Below are 18,858 nucleotides of genomic sequence, written 5' to 3'. Positions count from 1 at the left end.
CCCCTTAAATTGGGATTTTCTGGTGATGTAATGGCCCCATAAATCGTGGTTCTCGGGCCAGGAACAACCAGGCTGAGTCGGGCTGAGTATGCTAAACTAACTGCGGTCAAGCCAGCCTCCACTCGGGAAAACCTAGTCAAGCCAGCCCTCAAGTGATATTGCGGTGCGCGAATATCCTATGCATTACGGTAGAGTAAAAAAAAATCATCCCTCTGTGTTTAGATGAGAATAAAACAAAAACTGTCCAGTATCAAAGACTCATTTCACTTCAGGGTGATAGCAGGACATCCCATCTAGTCACTCAGAAAAAATCAGGACATTCTGATGTAGAGTTTCAAAATAAAAGACCTTTGAAATCTCTATTGTATGAGCTATCATCCCTGTTTTTAGATGAGAATAAAATAAAAACTGTCCAGTATCATAGATCCATCTCACTCCAGGGTGATAGCAGGACACCCCATCTAGTCACTCAGAAAAAATCAGGACATTCTGATGTAGAGTTTGAAAATAAAAGACCTTTGAGGTCTCATATATGAGCTATCATCCCTGTTTTTAGATGAGAATAAAACAAAGACTGTCCAGTATCATAGATCCATCTCACTCCAGGGTGATAGCAGGACACCCCATGTCGTCACTCAGAAAAAATCAGGACATTCTGATGTACAGTTTCAAAATAAAAGACCTTTGAAGTCTCATATGAGCTATCATCCCTGTCTCCAAAGGTCTTTTATTTTGAAACTGTACATCAGAATGTCCTGATTTTTTCTGAGTGACTACATGGGCCTTATTTGATCATTTCAGTAAAAACTAACGTTCGTATTTCTCCTTTTGATTATAATACTGATGAACGTTCAAAACAAAGCACTTTGGCAAGTTACCACATACGTTTTAAAATGCTTAATAAGCACCGTAACTATCATTTCTCAGCCATAATCGGTTGTTTCCGTGAACGGCCGACTGTTGTGTGACGGCAAATGCTGCGGCTACAGGGCATTGTGGGGCAGCATTTTCTCCTCTCCTTTCGTAAAGGCCCTGACACACCAGGCCGAAATTGGCCGTTTTCGTTAGTCGGACGACGAAGCGTGCCCTGTCACCCAAACTCAATGTTGTGTGTCCCGCACCGTCGGCTGTGACACGCCTTATTTGGCCTTTCATGGCCGACGCACGGCCGATTCAACATGTTGAATCGGCCATGCGTCGGCCACAGGCAGTCGGACAAAGAAATCAGTCTGATTGGCTGTTCAGCTAGCGAATCAGTGCATGAGAAGCGAAACGGTTGCTTGAGAATGTCTCCCACAAGCAACACTCCAATGGCTGATAGCTCCAGTACCGCACGAAACATGTTTTCGATGGACGAGAGTGAAAATGGAATGCACACGCTATTTGTTGTTTGTTTAGAATCATCACGCAGTCTGTTCTTCTTCTCTGTCTTCCGGTTGTTGCCTCTTTTGAATGATGAATACACACTACCGCCACCTGCTGGTAAGGAGAGTTATTGCCACTCACGCATGCGCAGTTCGTACGTGCTCGGCTGAAGTCTTTGCGGTGTGTTCCAGTGCGACAAATGAGCAAGACGCAGGAGAACACGGCGACGCAACAGTCGGCGTCGGTGAGTTCTCTGGTGACTGCTTGGTGTGTCAGGGCCTTAAAGGGAGGTCCAGTGGTTCCTAAGCTAAAGGAAGTTTGAAACCTCCTTTCCTTTCATTTCGAGAATTGGATAGGCACTTAACATGGCTGCCACTGACGTACTTCCGGGTCATTTCACTTGGTTAGGAAGGTTCCTAAGCTAAATGCACTACTGGAACGCAACCCCGGTGTTGTGCCGCAGGTTGAAGGCTTGCCGTAGATTGCAGCCATGTTCGCGTTCGTCTAGTTTAATACGCTTTTTTCTCTCTTTTGAATGATATATTTCCCATCAGATTAACCGCAAACGGCTGAATAAATAATGTGCATACAATTGCGAGGTGGCTCATTTTAAGGACACAATCTTCGTATTGGAACAAACTTCAGTTTTTAAGTGTAGTTTTTAAGGTTTTGTCTTTAAACACTTTTCAATTTTTTCAATAGCTTTTATGTCATGAGACTCATGAGAGAAATTGACTCAATATCAATCCACCATTGTATTACTACACTGGACAAGTAGGGCACCTCATTTCATTCGATTTTGGTGCTTTTTGGTTATAAATTAATATTTAAATTTTAATTGAAACCTCTTGGACATTTTCAAGGTTACTTATGCCTGACTTTCCTCTTTAGCTTTTATGTATAATGTCATGGCACTATTTTGTTTGTGTAATCCTTTCAGTGTATGCTTATTGTATCTATAATCATTTCCTGTTGAACAGTTGCCACAATTCAGTTCTATCAACAACAACCCATCGTAAATGTTGGCACAGGATGTGAACTGCCTGTGAACTGTTTACATAAACCACACATATTTAAAACATAAGAAAGATGGAATAGATTTCTAGAAATCTTTACATTATCGGTACATAAATAACCTAGACGTAAACATAGTTGAAAGGTACAATAGACATTTTGTTGTATAGACACATTTAAATCTGAATCAAGGTTGCTTGATCACTTAATATGCTAGATTTGATGTAGACGATTAGCCTTCACTCTTGTTTTTTCTAACCAAGCGCATGATGCTGCTTTTCATCCATCCACAAACATTTTAATACTTCACGTGTTCACTTGTCATCACAGGTACCTCCTGTACGATGTGAACCCCCCGGAGGGTTTCAATCTGCGGAGGGATGTCTATATCCGCATGGCCTCCCTGGTGAAGACTTTGAGGAAGGAAGGGGATGACTGGGTGTTGGTGTTGCCCCCATGGGGTCGACTCTACCACTGGCAGAGCTCAAACATCCATCAGATGCGCATCCCATGGGGGGAGTTCTTCAGCCTCACCAGCCTGCAGGTCAATGTGCCTGTCGTTGAGTTTGAGGAATTCATCGCTGGTGAGCTTTTTGTCTTTGACCGGGAATAGAGTTACATTTTCTGAAGGTTTTGATCTGTCTTTTTTTTTTTTTTTTTACCTTTATTTAACCAGATAAAAGCAAAAGAGATAGAATCTCATTTGCAATGCTGACCTGGCCAAGAAGGCAGCAACGTTACACATAACACAAACATATAAAATACAGAGAACATAAGAAAACAAAAGACAAAAAAGCAGTCACTACATTGTGCACATTAGGACAGTAAGAAAGGCGCACTACTTATTACTGCAATAGCAGCTAGTGGTAAGGACTTCAGACAACTTCAATTTAAAACATGCTATTGAGACAAGTGCCGTCAGTTTGAGGCGTGATTGAAGGTCATTCCAAGACCAAGGACCATAATAAAAAAGACTCCTTTTCCCAGCCTCAGTCCGCACAGCAGGTACCTGGAACCGTATCCAGGCACTGGATCTGAGGTTGTAAAAGTCACAAACTGGAGCAAATCTGGCACATATGTAGAGTGGAAGCTTTCCTAAAATGGCTTTATACATTAATAAAAACCAAGGCTGCATCCTACGCATAGTAAGTGAGGACCATCCAGGCTATATAGTTTGTAATGATGAGTCCTATAGGGTGCATTTGATATAGAACGCAGTGCAGCATGGTAGAGTGGGTCAAGTTTGGCTAAAACAGTGGGAGAGGCAAATCTATAAATGGTATCACCGTAGTCCAGCTGGGACAGGAATAAGCCAGAGACCAACCTTTTACGGGATGAAGTTGAAAAACAACATTTAAGTCTGTAAAGGAAGCCAAGAGTGAATTTCAATTTCTTAGAACTTCAATATGGTGTTTGAAGTTCAGATTACTGTCCAACCAAAAGCCAAGATATTTGTAGGTATCGACAAACTCAACAGAGACGCCATCAAGGGTGTCAATGGAGAGGCAAGAGGACACTGACTTGGGAGCAAAAAGCATTGCTTTACTGTTCAATTGCAGTTTGGAATCAAGAAGTGCATGCTGCAGAGTGATAAAATCAGATTTTAAATTGGGAACGGCCATATCCAGTCTTGCCTGTGAACCTATTAAAACCCCATCACTTTATGGTTGAAAATTGTTTTTTTTCTTTTTTCTATACTTTAAATAATACATATTAATAGTTGTTTTTCAAAATGCACATTTGGCTTCTCTTTTGGATCTAGAAAACGGAGGCCCTTTCATAGACCAGGTTCTGGTATTGCAAAACTATGCTGAGGGATGGACTGATGGGAAATGGGAGGAAAAAGTTGATGAGCGGCCATGCATTGACAAGTTGATGTACTCCAAAGATAAACAGGGCTACTACAGGTAAAGAAACACACTGCAAAGAATCTGCATTTAAAAAACACTAAGACTGAATTAACAAGATTACCACTTCATCTTCATTATCTTTTATAAACCATGCTAGTTGTCATTAGGCTGATGTTTTCTGAATACCTTTTTCTTTTGACACCCTCAACATTAGATTAGATTTAAATTCTCGGCATTGTGATTGAAATTCTTTTTGCTACATTGACTGGAAAATGAGGAAGGATAATGACAGTGCGAACAGTACACAGACAAGTGTTCACGCTCTATTTAACCATCATTTCTGCCAAACTCTCACAGGGTCTGCATATTTAACTGAGACTTAGGCTGGCCATAAACATATCTGCTTATAGTCCAAACATGATAAACACATCAAAACGGAGGCGCCACCCGAGGATTAGAATGGATAAATGATTCCTCATATGAAAAGTACATTCTTATATCATCATAAGCATAAAGTCTAAAGTTTAAATATAGTAAACTATGTGTTAACAGATAGAAATTAGCTGGGATGACTGTTCGATTTGATTGCTTCTTGGTTCAAAACACTCTTTTATTCAATATTCTGTTAAAAGTGTTGCCAATTTCAGTATCTGCTCCAGTCCCTTTACAAAAAAGAATAAGAATGTGGAAGATTGCCGCATAAGCAGAGTAAATTGTGTATCTTGGACTTAAACAAAAAATTGTTTACTGCATCTTTAAGACATTTTTAGGTTCAAGCTTTAAATAAATTAGAAATGCTGCCTGTTACGTAAATACAATTGATAGGATTTACTTTAATAAAATGTTAACATTATAACATATCACGATCATCGTATGAGTAGAAATATACAAATCTTGGTGGAAAAAAGGAATCTAAAGTTTTCATTTGGAAATAAGAAGAAATAAAGTACAAGATTTTTCCGCCCCACTTTTTTGTTCCTGCCCTCTTTAGAAGCATTTTTGTTGTTGTTAATTTTTCCCGCACAGAAAAAGAGATTTATTAAGCTTAAGTGCCAAACAAAATGAATTTTAATTAAAGTAGAATAACTCAGGAGACATAATTCAGACAGTTGGACAAAGATAATCTTGATCCTTAACTACATAGGTTGTTCTGCCTACATTTTTGTATCCTGCCCTCTATTAGAAGGCATTTTTTGTTCTTTATTGTTCCCACATTTATTTATTAAGATTGATTATGCTTAAGTGCAAAAGAAAATTAATTGAATGATATCCATCTCTTCTTTCTTGCCCATATCCCTCTTCTCTCCATCCATTTAAAAATGTTGCCTTTATTTTGTTTGTGTTTGTGTGTGTGTTACCAAGGGGCTGGTTTTGGGGCTACGAGGAGACGAGAGCTCGAAATGTAACGTGTATATCAGCCCAAGGGCATGCCTCCATCATGTCCCCTGTCCTCCTGAAGAACATCACGGCGACGTGAGTCTACTGAGCAACAATCTGATATAAACTGCAAGGACTATACACATACTGTACATATAGAGCAACTCATTTTACATAATACAGTATAATCTTCTGACTTTAACGAGCATTCCTAGCTTCTAAAGTGAACTTTAATATGTAACTGATAACCATTACTAATCTCATCATACATCTTATATGACAGGTGTAGCTAATTGACTATATAATATGTGAGTCAACAAACAACCAATATGACGGAAACGAAAATGATCGGTCCAAACGTATCAGTTACTATCTAAAGTATTCAGTATCAATCCTTTATAAGACAGCCAAACATGTCATTCTTTTATATGTAAAATACCTGAAAGATTATCTTAAATGTGGTAAAGTTTACAGTTCGGATTTTAGTTTGACCTTGTTGATACTGACTTGGATTAATCTCTTTGTACCGCACCCTTTTGCAGGTCGGTTATGCTTGACCGAGCAGAGACACTCCTCCATGATCACTATGCTGGAAAGGATTACTGGGATGTAAGTCATCGGTTTATATCAATTAAATAATCTAGGTTTCAGGCAATACATAACACTTTTTTTGTGTGTCATTTGGAACTTTGGAAATGTTGAATTTTCTGTGTTTTGTGTAGACCCGCCGCAGCATGGTTTTTGCCAAGCACCTGAGACTCATAGGAGATGACTTCAGAGCAAAGTACCTGAACTCCTCAGATGACAGAGACTTTACTATTTACAGTGAGGACTGGACTCGCATGAAAGTGAGTACATTTTTCTGATTGTGGCATGATTATGGGATTGTACAAGTGGAATAAAGATTGTGGAAATGTACAGTATATTATCCAAGTATTTACCATGTGAGTCCATTTGCATCATGTGAATTTGACTCTTTTGTCTTTGAGAATGTTTTACATTTTTGAGCTTATCATCTCACGCACACCCTTTACTGCTCAATACCTGTTTGCTGTCAGATTTCATTGGGATGATGTGAAAAATATGCCTGCTGTTAAATCATCTGTATGTACAGTATGTATGAATGTGCTGCTTGAGTCTGCATTTGTTTATTTTCCAAATTCAATCAATCAAGTTTCAGCAATAATTTAACAATGTTCCGTCTCTTTATTTATTTCCTCCTCAGGCCAAGTTGGGCTCGGCTAAAGGGGGTCCATATCTGGGGGTCCACCTGCGCAGGAAGGACTTTATCTGGGGTCATCGGGAGGATGTACCCAGCCTTAAAGGAGCAGTGAAAAAAATACGCAGCTTGATGAAGAAGCACAAACTTGAAAAAGTGTTTGTTGCAACAGATGCCGATGAGGAAGGTAAAGACATACGGTCTTTAGACAATTTCAAATTGTATTTGATTTAAAAGGCTTTGTGATTTTCGTTTTTAATCGGGAGTGAAAACATTCTAAATCCTTTCGTACTGCATTGATAAAATAAAATATGATTGCATTGTGTTATAATGATAATGTTACTGTAATAGGACAACTATAATTAATAATAGTAGCTTACCTACTGTATAGCAGTCATTATAGTGACTTCTATTCAAGTATATTCGCTATAAATGCTACTGTCTATAATCCTGTTTAATGTATGTCACTTTGTAGAGTCGAAGGAGCTGAGAAGGTTGTTGCCAGACATGGTGCGGTTTGAGCCGTCCACAGAGGACCTGGAGCTCTTCAAAGATGGGGGGGTGGCCATCATCGACCAGTGGATATGTGCCCATGCAAGGTAAATAATTGTTAAGGTGTTTTTACATGTATTCATTACGAAATAACGAGTTGATCCAATATTGGGAAATGATTTAGTAACAGTTGCAGCAGTGTGTTCAGGCATTACAATGTAAATATCTTTAAAGGTGGAAAAAACTATAAACATAATTAAATAAAACAAATAAAAACAATGAACAGCTGCAAGTCTATACACATATCTAAAGTAGAAAAGACATGAACCACAAGAATACTCCACATAACATTTTCTAGATAATTTATAAAGTTCTATAATATAGAAATCAGAAAACATATATACAGTAGATATGATAGTGTATAAATGACAGGGTATTTGTATCAGACAACAAAATGACACATTTCATAGGTTAATGACCTTCTTGGTAATAAAGTAATTGGTTCTTACTCTGTTTTCAATTTGATAACAAAGGTTTTGCAACACCAAATACCTCAGATATTTCAGCAGCCTTGCCACTCTCATTCCGTACCATAGAAAATGTTTCCACTTGAAAAACCAGTTCTAGCTGTACATGCCTATCTCTTTGCATGTCACGTGAACATGTCATTTCCCAAGGTTGCACGTCTCTTGCATCACTGTTTTTCTTTTCATCAGATATTTCATTGGAACTTCAGTGTCCACCTTCTCTTTCCGGATCCATGAAGAGAGGGAGATTTTGGGTTTTGACCCCAAAGCGACATACAATCGTTTCTGCGGGGACAATGAGAAGGAATGTGAACAACCCACACACTGGAAAATTGCTTATTGATGCAACCACTCACTTTCCTGACACACACAAGTGCCAACAGCAGTGTTAAAAGGGACAATTATTTGTATGGAATTTTAAAATATATTTTTACTGTTTAATGGGGTATTATCTTTTGTTTACTTTTGATGGTTTCAGAATTGTGCAATCAGGTCTGAAGTGACCACTGTGACTGAACCTTATACAATGCCAAGGCTTGGCTGCCAAACATGTATAACTGTAATCTGAAAATCTGCAAACATTTATTTTAGTTTTATGTGGAATATTTATCTTTTATTGACAGCTTCAGTTTTTAAACATAATTCCTCATATTTATTACCAGCACCACTGGTGAGAAAAAGTGACTTATAAAGACTGCAGAAGAGTGTTCTTTGAAGTGTTGTGGTGCACTATTATCAGTTTACTTTGTGAGATTCAAAGATGTTGAGTATCTATACGTTATTTAAATATACAATTACATTTTTCAAAAATAACCCCAGAAAATGGTGAAGGAACAATCGTATATTGCATTTTTAATAAAAGGTGCCCTGTGGAACTTTTTGAAGACAAGTAAAGCTGTGTTTACAATTTCTTTTCAAATATGTATTTTGTTACCCAGTGTTATTTAAGTACTTCACACATTTCCCTATAAATTAGTAAGGAGCTGAATATTTCTAGCTCACAATTGTTTCAAATTAAGTGCATTTGGTTTCTTTTCTACCTTGTTTCTGTGATGTGAATTATTTTCCCTTTATGCATTGCCAGTATTAACATTTGTTACATGAAATTTCATATTATATATATTATTGGTGTTTGAAAAGTAGGAAATATGAAAGTCGTCATAATGAATATCATGATGATTTTTGATGGTGCTTAACTTAATTTTCTTTTTTCTTTATGTGATTGGCATTGACCATGATAGTATCTTTGCTTATTAAAATATGTTTTAAAGGAATTAAAACGCCACAAATTAGCCACTATCTCTTCAACACTTGCTAGCCATGGAGCTGTCCTGAACACACCCTTTTTTTCATTCCTGAAGATGCCCGTGTTTTGATTAAAACATGTTTGGTGTGGGCTTTGTCTCAAGACTTGCTTTATACAGTAGTTGTATTATTTTCATGGTAAATTAAAGATTTTAGGCGGGTTTAAACATGGCATTTGTGATTATGTTTAACGTTTGATTGCTGATGCTTATATTTTCCTCTCTCTATATTTTAATCTCAACGAGAAGTCAATAGCTCAAGTTTAGAAATGGTGATGTTAAACATTGTTTGATTATAAGAGGTTATCTCTTTAAAGTATGTTATTGTTATTAGGAATGTTTATTTATTCACATTTCTTGACAAAAAGAGTGTGATTGAGGCGTTCCAACATCAGGATGTTATATGTATGTAGTCTTTACAGCCGCAGAGATTTCTTGTATGACTTTTATGATTTTTCGCTGCATGTATGAAGATGAAAAACCAGTAAGACTACTTTGATTATGGAATTCACTTGATGCATAACAGTATGATAGTGTCATATGTCACCTATGCTCTCAGTTTGCCCAACCCTGAGGCTTTCTATTCTCCTTTGTTTTGCCTCGTTTGAAATGTCTGGTAATGGTAAAAGTTAACTGGCACATGTTAACCTGATAGTTCAGGCTCCACTCTTTATGTACAATTCTGCTGAGTCACTCAGCTGTGTATTTATCAGTTGCAATTAAGTACACCCACACAGGGGGTGTGTGTTTGTGTATGAAAGTGAAGTTAAAAATGACATTAATTTAAGCTACATCAGGCTATAGTCACATAGAAATCTGATTAAAGGAAAAAAAGAATTCTCAAATCTTGAATCTAATCTTGTGCAAATGAAGCAATTGTGATGGTATTTATTTGTACATTTCAAATCATATACTTTAGTTTAAAAATAACATTTGGTCAGTTTTTCTTGGCTTTCTTTCATTTGTTTTCTCAAGATAGTCATACGATGTGCAGCTTTATGCAAATACACTGCATTGATTTGTTTCTTTTCCCTGTGGATCCCCTATACAGAGATGTACCCTGGAGACCATCCTCAACAACATCGTACTGACATTAGCAGAGTGTATTCTGATGCTTAGTTGCTCTGTCCCCTTTAAACCAATGCTCTTACTTGTATAACATACATATCAAATGTTTTGTAACATTACATCTTATTCACACATTCATCTTTCCTCTATTAATCACTTTTCTAACCTAAACCCAGAAGTCTTACCCTGAAGAGGAACTGACACATTATACTGCTGTTCAAACACAGGAAAAGCTCAACAAATATGTGATCAACCTTTTTTAAAACATTTTTACAGAAATGTGTATTATTAGAAATGTAAGACTACACTTTAATGTTCAAAGGAATCAGGTAGCTTGATCCAAATTAGCTTGATTCTATATATTTTTTAAAACATCTTTCATAAGCTTTAGTAATACATTATGTCAGATACGTTATGATTAGCTTAAAATAGAATGACATTATATAAAGGGCACCTTGAGTACAGATATTACCGTGTTCCCTGAAGTCAGGTGCCATACTGTGTAGTCAGGCAGGTCGCAGCCGTACACGCCCCTCTTCAGATTTACCTTTTCACACATACAGGTTGAGCTACTCACATAAGCAGCAGGCAACAACTGAGGTGAAGGTTGTTTATCCTGTGCAGAAATCGCTGGGTCACTATTTTTGTTTTGAATTTTTGGGGTTTTGGGCGTGATTTTCTCTTTTATTTTGAATCGTCTGATGGAAAGGGTATCCTGCTAGGGGCCAGCTCGCGCCATGTTCTTCGTTATCTTGCGCTCTACCGTCAGATAACACATCGTTTTCAACAGTAAAGAGGACACACGCAAGCAGGTCAGGCTCATACTTTATTAATAAAAACATTTAACAGTGACTTCTTTTATATTGTCAATTATTAACGCATTTTCATGACGGGATTTATGCATGTGGATTTTTGAGAAACTTTATTTGTGTCCACGTTCAGTTTACTACTAGGCTATATCAAAGTATGACACAAAATAAGATAAATTGAATTATGCACGTGTCATACATATTGTAAGACTAGTATGTTTAACTGCCACCTTCAATGTCGACTTTACAGTTGACTCATTGATTTTAAAACAGGGTCCAATCTGTCTTCCTCCACACATGGAGTTTCCCAGTTTTCAGGGAAATGTATTTATTTTTGTTCTTTGAGCACCATAGGAACTTAGTTCATGATAACTTGAAAACGTTCAAGTCCCGCCTGAAGACCCACTTCTTGTCCCTCGCTTTCGAGTCAGTTTGAGCTATGTTTTTATCTATTTGTATGCTTTTATTGTCTGTCCATAGCCTTTATGTGCCTTTTATCTATTCTTATGTGTGCCCTTTATCTATTATTGTAATATTATATTTTATTATAATGTGATGTTTGCTGTGAAGCACTTCGGTAGACCCTTTGATTAACAATTCAGATAATCATTTAATCATAGAAATGACTCAAACTGAAAATGAAGAAAATTCTATCTAAAAAAAAAAATGTATTTCAGCTTTTCTCCGTTTTTTATCACAGTAACCTGAAAATCTTTAGATTTACGACTGATTAAACAAAAACATTTAAAGACATCACCTTGGACTGTGAGAAACAGGGATGGACATGTGTCAATATTTCTTTTACATTTTGTAGATAATTTAAAACAGGAAATAAATGCATTGATTGATCATTCTCATATGTTTGTTTTTGTTTCTAGCCTCCTCTCCTGATGGCCTTTTTCCGGCAGCTGAAGCTTCTCCTCTGGAAGAATGGGCTCGCAGCCATCAGACAGCCAGTAAGTGACTTCCAAGAGCTGGGCAATTCTATTTCGATACAAGCACATGGATTCTTAAGAAGGATTTGGGGGAATAAATCACATACAGCACCTTTAACGGAGGGATGCTCCATATTTCAGGATTAATTAACCATTTATCCCCTAACATATGTGACCCCCTCTATCGAAATCAGTCGGAAGTCGCAACGGCTCATTTCAAAATAAACGTGGATTTGAGTAAAAAACTATTTTTTCGGGGTTCGGGTGTTTTGTTTTATTTTAAACCAACAAAGTCTTGGCTTTCAGAATATGAAACTTTTATTTCCAAACTCACACGATAAATACATTCTTTAAACTTGTCGAGGGAAGATGACAGGCAATCTGCTCTTCCGCTGCGCCGCCCCCCCTCCCTCCGGCTGACATTATGAATGTAAGCGTAGAGCAGGGGTCGGCAATCCTGGCACCGTAACCAGTGGCACACTAGGAATAAGTGGAATAAGTGTGCAATAATATTTAAATTGTATTTTCGGATCCTGAACGAGACCGCCGCCAGAGCGTGTCTACCTGCACGCAACGCAGCCCCGCTCTCTTTAACTCCAGGTGACTTTCTGCCGCTTTCCTCCGTGGTGCAGTGCTGATCGTTTCACCACGGAGGAAAGCACTTCACAAATTGCAGTAGGCCTACCCATAAGGAGCTGTACAAATGCCGCAGTTTTTGCGTGGCTGTGTCTTTAGTTGAAAGCCCAGTGGCGATCTGCTCATCGAAATAATATGCTACAAAGGGGCGGATTGGCCATCTGTGTGTTGAACTTTCCTGTCGGCTCCCAGACCGTAGTCGAGGAGGGCAGAAGCAACAAGCTTCAGGTTCAATAACCCACTTTAGCTTAAATGACTGGAGAGAGGCGAGCTCTTATTGGGAGGCCGTTGCATTTATTTAGCTGTTCTTCTGTTTCACAAAATACATCACAGACCTCTGTTTTTCTGCTGCCTCGTTTCACTTCCAGAAACATACACACGTTCCCTCACTCTCGCTCTGCCATCCACACACACACATGCACAAGCCACACCCCTCTCTCTCTCTCTCTCTCTCTCTCGGGACGACGATCTCATCTCACTCTGCATGACCCTAATATCATAACATGTGTGTTCTGGAGAATCACAGAACGGACGATTGTCCTTATTATTATGCCGTTTAAACCAATTATTTAAATGTGGTAAATGTATAAGTTTCGTTGACAGGTCCTCACACTACTTCCCCGCAGCGAGGCTCCCCCCGCCCTCCGGCTGATAGTTCACGAGCGTCAAGCTCCTCAACCCCCCCCCCCCCCCCCCGTTGATAATTCTCGACCGTCGGCACGCTGATAACATTTTTTTTTTTAAATGGCACTTCATATCAAAAAGGTTGCCGACCCCTGGCGTAGAGTAATCATAAATAACACGGCAGGGTCTGTTACAGTTTGTTTTCATCTGATTTCAATTAAACAAAGTCTTGCGTTTCAGAATATTAAACTTGTTTCGGCAAATTCAGATGATAGATACAACTTTGAAGCTTGTAACGGCATAATTACAAGTGGATAACGGAGTAATTTAACGTCACAGCAGGCCTAACAACAGCCGTTGTTTCTCATGAGGGTTTTCCCCGGGAAAGAAACGCAATACACACAAACGCAAAAATACACAAACACACACACGTATACACACACACACACACACTCGCGAGCTTCCCCCAGACCAGTAATCCAAACGAAAATATCTTCCCTCCGTAGTATTTTTATCATTTTCTCCGCTAATAATCAATCAGATGGATGGATTCCAGAGAAGAGAAAACTTTGAAGGCCTTTTTCTCAAAATGATGACTCGGTGACAGTCACTATATAATGTGACATATTTCGCCTAATATTTGGAGTACAAAAACAATCCTGACATCATTAGAAAGCTAGGAATATCCTCTTTCCAGCAGTGTACAACTCAAAATGTGTCTTCGGGTCAATGCGACTGATTTCGATAGAGCAGGTCACATATTCAGTTTATATATAAACAATGTAAATGACCTCTTTATTAACTGATATTGCTGTTTTATCATATCCTGTGTTACAGCTATGGTCCCTGACTCTGGTCGCCTGGCCTCTGATCATCTTCATCATCATTGCTGTGACACGCAACCAGTTCCCTCCAGTTCAAAAAGATATATGTAAGTACAACACCGCACGGGTATACAAAAGTGCTTTGATTTAGATCCATGTTAAGGACATGTAATTAAATAGTGCTACAAATACATAACTTCACACACTGTTATGCAATCAATAACCAATAAGATGGAATGGACTGAAAACAGAATAAAGTAACTACTGGATAAGAGACACACAGCTGGTAATTCTGTACTTAAGAATTATTGTTTGTCTCCATATCAGCAATTTTTTTTCCACGAAATACAGTAAAGATTTGTTGGCTGCTATCTCTTAACTTCATATAGCAAGATCTTAAAGTGTCAGACACAAGGGAAAGATCCAATTGGCTGTTGAGTAATGGAAGCTTTCGTCACCAAATAATGACTTGACCTGGGCAGCAGGGTGTTTGTCTATTGTTTAAAATCCATTGGGCATTCCGATTCCACAATGAAGGTAAATAAAAGGAACGTTTAACTCGATATCTGAGCCTATCCCTGCACTGTTGACATGGTATTTGCACTCCTTTGTTATTCAACCCCGGATGAAAGAAAGTACATTCATCTTTCTGCAATAATGCGGGTAAAGGTTATTCAGGAGGGAGTGTTACACAAGTATTTTTTTCTGCTATTGTTGTGCCAGATATGATGGCAGATGAAACCCAAATATGGGGTTACAGAGGGAGGGGCCGACACTCAAACCAGTTGGTTTGGAAAAAAAAATACCACAAGATTTCAAAAACGTACCTAAAGCCTTTTTAATTCCAGTAAGCCTGGTTCTTTAACAAATAAGCTGCGTCTTTCAGAAAGAACATTTAAAACTGCGTCAGCATTATTTTAAGAGAACGTCATCCTCGGCCAGTGTGCGAAAAAGTACACGTCCCACCGTCCGGGACGTGTTATTTACAATATCGGACAAGTAGATATTTCAATTGACTTGTCCGGCGGACAAGTGACGTTTTTCGCCCTGATTTATTGATAAATTCAGTTTACAGAAGGCAGAACTCATTCGCAAATTGTCAGTGTCCGCCATTGTTTGTTTAGAAATGTTAGTTTCGGTTCTGCTTGTCGATTCCTAAGGGAATGCATCTCGCCGCTTTCTGTACAGTTAGGGCGGGGCGGGGCAGCGCTGGAAGTGTAGCACAGTGGCAGGGTTGGGAAGCAAAACTCTGTTCCGAGTAGGAACAAATAACAATTGTCCGGTACCGGGATTAATAAGAGTTGTGGGGACAGGAGGCGAGGCCGAGCCCCGCGGACCACAGCTCTCTCTCTCTCTATTCTCCGGATCAGCTGTTCGCTGCATGGTGCAGCTCAGCGTCTCTCTCTCTTTCTACACACAGCGGATCCGCTGCCCGTTTAACAGCCTCATCTTTTTCAAACTTTCTTATGTTCTTTCTCTAATACGTAATGAAGGTTATTAAGCGTTTTAGCTCCTGTGTTGTTAATATTGACCGCCATTTCCTTTATGAAGTGAAGCAGCCTCCCTGTGTCCTCGCGCTGTCCTCACATCCCCGGACCCCCAGACTCGGAGGAGCACAGGGATGTCAGTATTGTTTATGAAGCAGGGTATAGAAAGTACATTATTGAAATGAAAATACTATTTATTTACTTTTACAAACAGTGAGCAGCTGGGCAGCTGCAGCATGTAATACACATGCGTAAGGACATGTGTAAGCGTGCAAGCGTCTTTGAGTTGTAGAAAAGCGCTTGGCCTTATTATTAGGCTACTAATAAGTAGCCTAATAATTAATTATTACTTATTATTATAAGCTATTATTATTAGCCTATTATCATTATATTTAAGGCCTAGCGCTTTTCTACATAGGCAGGTATCAGGCAGGTTGCAGTGTAACATCAGAGGAGACTGGGCCAATTGTACATTCTCAAACTGCACCACTTAGAACTAACTAAATAATGAAGAGATTATTTTTATATAATTGTATTCAATAACCATAAGAAATTAAACAGTATGAAGTGATTTGTAAATAGGAATACAGATTTGACTTAATGTTTTCATAAATATATTTTTCTCCCACTTTATCATGGGACTTATTTTTACCCTCTCAAAGAACCGAAAATAACCAGAATCGAAAAGCAGAACCGGAATCGTTCGAATCCAAACGATACCCAACCCTATGTGTGAAAATGTAAAATACGATGGCGAAGAAGAAGATTCCAGTGGCCCCAATTTTTGTCCATTCTGGACAAGTGAAAAATGTATTCGGACAAGTAAATTGCCAAACTCACTTGTCCATGGACAAGTACTCTCTAAAAACTTTTTCTCACACTGCTATGCACCTGTCAGCATGGGATTATGGGCACATTGTGATGCGTTATATGCAGCATCAGAAACTATAGGTTACTTACGTAACCCCAGTTCTCAGAGTAACATGAAGTGAGATGTCTCACTATGGGATGCGCCTCATCGCGGAGCAAACAGAAGCATTAATCTCATTACGCCAATCCTGATTGGCTGGTGATCTTGACGTCAGCGTCAGGGAATCCACCCCCTATAAGTAGCTTGCGCTACGCCGCATGCGTCATTCAAAATAAGCACCTCTTCTCGCTTCACCATAGCAAGGAGGGCCGTCTGGTGAGACATCTCACTTCATGTTACTCTGAGAACTGGGGTTACGTAAGTAACCTATAGTTCTCATTCATAACACTCCGTTCGATGTCTCACTATGGGATATTGTAGCTCCCGAATTGCCAGACGAGCTTATCTCAAAAGTCACCAAGACCAACCAGAACTTAACAGTTAGAGCTCTAACTCAGCAGGGGGCCCAGCACTGCATGGGCCACACTGGGAGCAAAGACGTCTAATCTGTAAAAGCGGACAAAAGTGAGCGGCGAGGACCAGCTCGCTGCTGCACAAATGTCTTGGATGGAAACACCCCTGAACAAAGCCCAGGATGTAGCCAGACCACGAGTCGAATGAGCACGCAAACCCGAAGGTGCCTGCAGACCCTGACTTGTGTAAGCCAAAGCAATTGCCTCCACAATCCAGTGAGAGAGCCGTTGCTTAGTAACAGGCTTGCCCTTCTGAGGGTTAGCCCAGGACACAAAGAGTTGGTCATTATGACGAAACTCTTTTGATCTGTCCACATAAGTGCGTAAAGCACGGACTGGACATAGCAAATTCGGCTGCTGTTCCCCGGAGGGACACAGCGGCGGAGGAAATACCTCAATGTCAAAGGGGGTACATGAACCAACCACCTTAGGTATAAAGGCAGGGTTGGGCTTCAGCAACACTCTCGTTAACCCTCGGGCGAACTGAGTGCATGAAGGATGTACAGATAGCGCATGAATGTCACTGACTCGCTTGGCGGATGCCAGGGTCAGTAACAGCACTGTCTTGAGTGACAGGTGCTTCATGTCAGCTTCTTCCAGGGGTTCAAATGGGGCTCGAGTGAGCCCATCTAAAACCACTGTCAAGTCCCATAAGGGCACCAGTGACCTGGAAACAGGAAGGAGCCTGCAAGCTCCCTTCATAAAACGGCAGACCAGAGGATGCTGGCCGGCCGTCTTACCCTCAAAACCCACATGGCATGCAGCAATAGCAGCCAGGTAGACTTCGATCGTGGAGAAAGCTCTGTGTTTATCAATTAGGTCCTGTAGAAATGATAAAATCACTCCCGCAGGGCATTGAAAAGAGGTGTGCCCTTTTTGAAGGCACCAGTCCTCAAACACCCTCCACTTACAGTCATAAAGAGACCTAGTGGAGGAAGCAGGAGGACCGGAGGCCAAATGTGCGCGAGCGCGTCCACGCCTAATGGTGCGTTTTGATCGCGCATTGAAAAGAAAAGCTGACAGTGAGCATTTTCTTTTGATGCGAACAGATCTACCGCGGCTCGGCCGTAACGCACCCACAGCTGGCTCACAACCATTGGATGTAGAGTCCAGTCTGCATATAGTGGTACACCTCTGGACAGCAGGTCTGCACCGAGGTTCATCACACCCGGTACGTGCGTCGCTCTCAGAGAGAGGAGACGGCCGCAGCTCCACAAGATCAGTTTGCGTGCCAGCATGTGTAACTGGAGAGAGCGCAAACCCCCTTGTCGGTTTATATACGATATTGTGGTCGTATTGTCCGTCCTCACAAGGACATGGTGTCCTCTGAGAAAAGGCAGAAAGCGTTTTAGAGTGAGGAACACCGCTAAAAGCTCCAGGTAATTTATGTGCGACCGCTGGAGGTCTCTGCTCCAGAGACCCCTCACCGGACGACCTTCGTAAATACCTCCCCAGCCTGTCAGACATGCGTCTGTGGTGACCACCTTCCGTGAAAGGACAGCACCCATAGGCACGCCCCGTACCAGAAAAGTCGGGTGCAGCCAGTGGCGCAGTGCCATTACGCATTTCACAGTAACCATCACTCTCCGTGCTCCATGACGCGCGGGGTTTAGTTTTAGAGCGGCTACCCGGCGCTGAAACTCCCTCATGTGTAACCGTCCCAGCCGTACAACCAGGATGGCTGACGCCATGAGCCCCAGTAACCGCAGGCATGATCTGAAAAGAACATGTTTGCGCAGCTGGAAATGAGCGAGGCAAGCTCTGAAAGCTTTCACTCTTTCCGCTGACAGGCGGGCTGGGCACCGAGTTCAGGTGTAAACCCAGGAAGAGTACAGTCTGTGCCGGGCACAACATGCTCTTTTCTGTGTTTATTATGAAACCCAGGTTGAGCAGGTGCTTTACGAGGACATTTGTCTGCGTAATAGCCTCCTATTCCGACTGTGC

General features: G+C 40.3%; 2 protein-coding genes and 1 long non-coding RNA gene across 3 annotated transcripts in view; all 3 read left to right on the top strand.

Annotated features, from left to right (window-relative positions):
• Positions 1-1,460: 1,460 nt before the first annotated feature.
• Positions 1,461-9,241, top strand: pofut2 (protein O-fucosyltransferase 2). Its single transcript, XM_079664958.1, has 9 exons — positions 1,461-1,609; positions 2,710-2,963; positions 4,142-4,286; positions 5,592-5,702; positions 6,149-6,215; positions 6,329-6,454; positions 6,832-7,012; positions 7,301-7,424; positions 8,034-9,241. Exons 2-9 carry the CDS (start codon positions 2,774-2,776, stop codon positions 8,185-8,187), a joined length of 1,098 nt encoding a protein of 365 aa, XP_079521084.1. The 5' UTR covers positions 1,461-1,609; positions 2,710-2,773; the 3' UTR covers positions 8,188-9,241.
• Positions 9,242-9,381: 140 nt separating this feature from the next.
• The window catches only part of abca12 (ATP-binding cassette, sub-family A (ABC1), member 12), a 90,282-nt gene continuing 80,805 nt past the window's right edge, over positions 9,382-18,858 (top strand). The window contains exons 1-3 of the mRNA XM_079665762.1: positions 9,382-11,028; positions 11,904-11,981; positions 14,058-14,151. Coding sequence (XP_079521888.1) covers positions 11,916-11,981; positions 14,058-14,151 — 160 coding nt within the window. The 5' untranslated portion in view covers positions 9,382-11,028; positions 11,904-11,915. The remainder of the gene's footprint in view (positions 11,029-11,903; positions 11,982-14,057; positions 14,152-18,858) is intronic.
• LOC307030544 lies at positions 14,988-16,386 on the top strand. Its single transcript, XR_013805683.1, has 2 exons — positions 14,988-15,808; positions 15,935-16,386. It is a non-coding gene; the product is annotated as an uncharacterized lncRNA (long non-coding RNA).

Source organism: Notothenia rossii, assembly GCF_949606895.1.
Source record: "Notothenia rossii genome assembly, chromosome: 2".
NCBI classification, from domain to species: Eukaryota; Metazoa; Chordata; class Actinopteri; order Perciformes; family Nototheniidae; genus Notothenia; species Notothenia rossii.
The sequence above is the reverse complement of the archived record's forward strand: the minus strand, read 5'-3'. Positions and strand labels throughout refer to the sequence as shown.

Excerpts from the sequence above, each read along its gene's own strand:
- pofut2 (XM_079664958.1), top strand. The coding sequence starts at position 2,774 with ATGGCCTCCCTGGTGAAGACTTTGAGGAAGGAAGGGGATGACTGGGTG. Across the intron at positions 6,216-6,328 it reads CTGGAAAGGATTACTGGGAT|ACCCGCCGCAGCATGGTTTT; the intron begins GTAAGTCATCGG and ends TGTTTTGTGTAG. Across the intron at positions 7,013-7,300 it reads AACAGATGCCGATGAGGAAG|AGTCGAAGGAGCTGAGAAGG; the intron begins GTAAAGACATAC and ends GTCACTTTGTAG.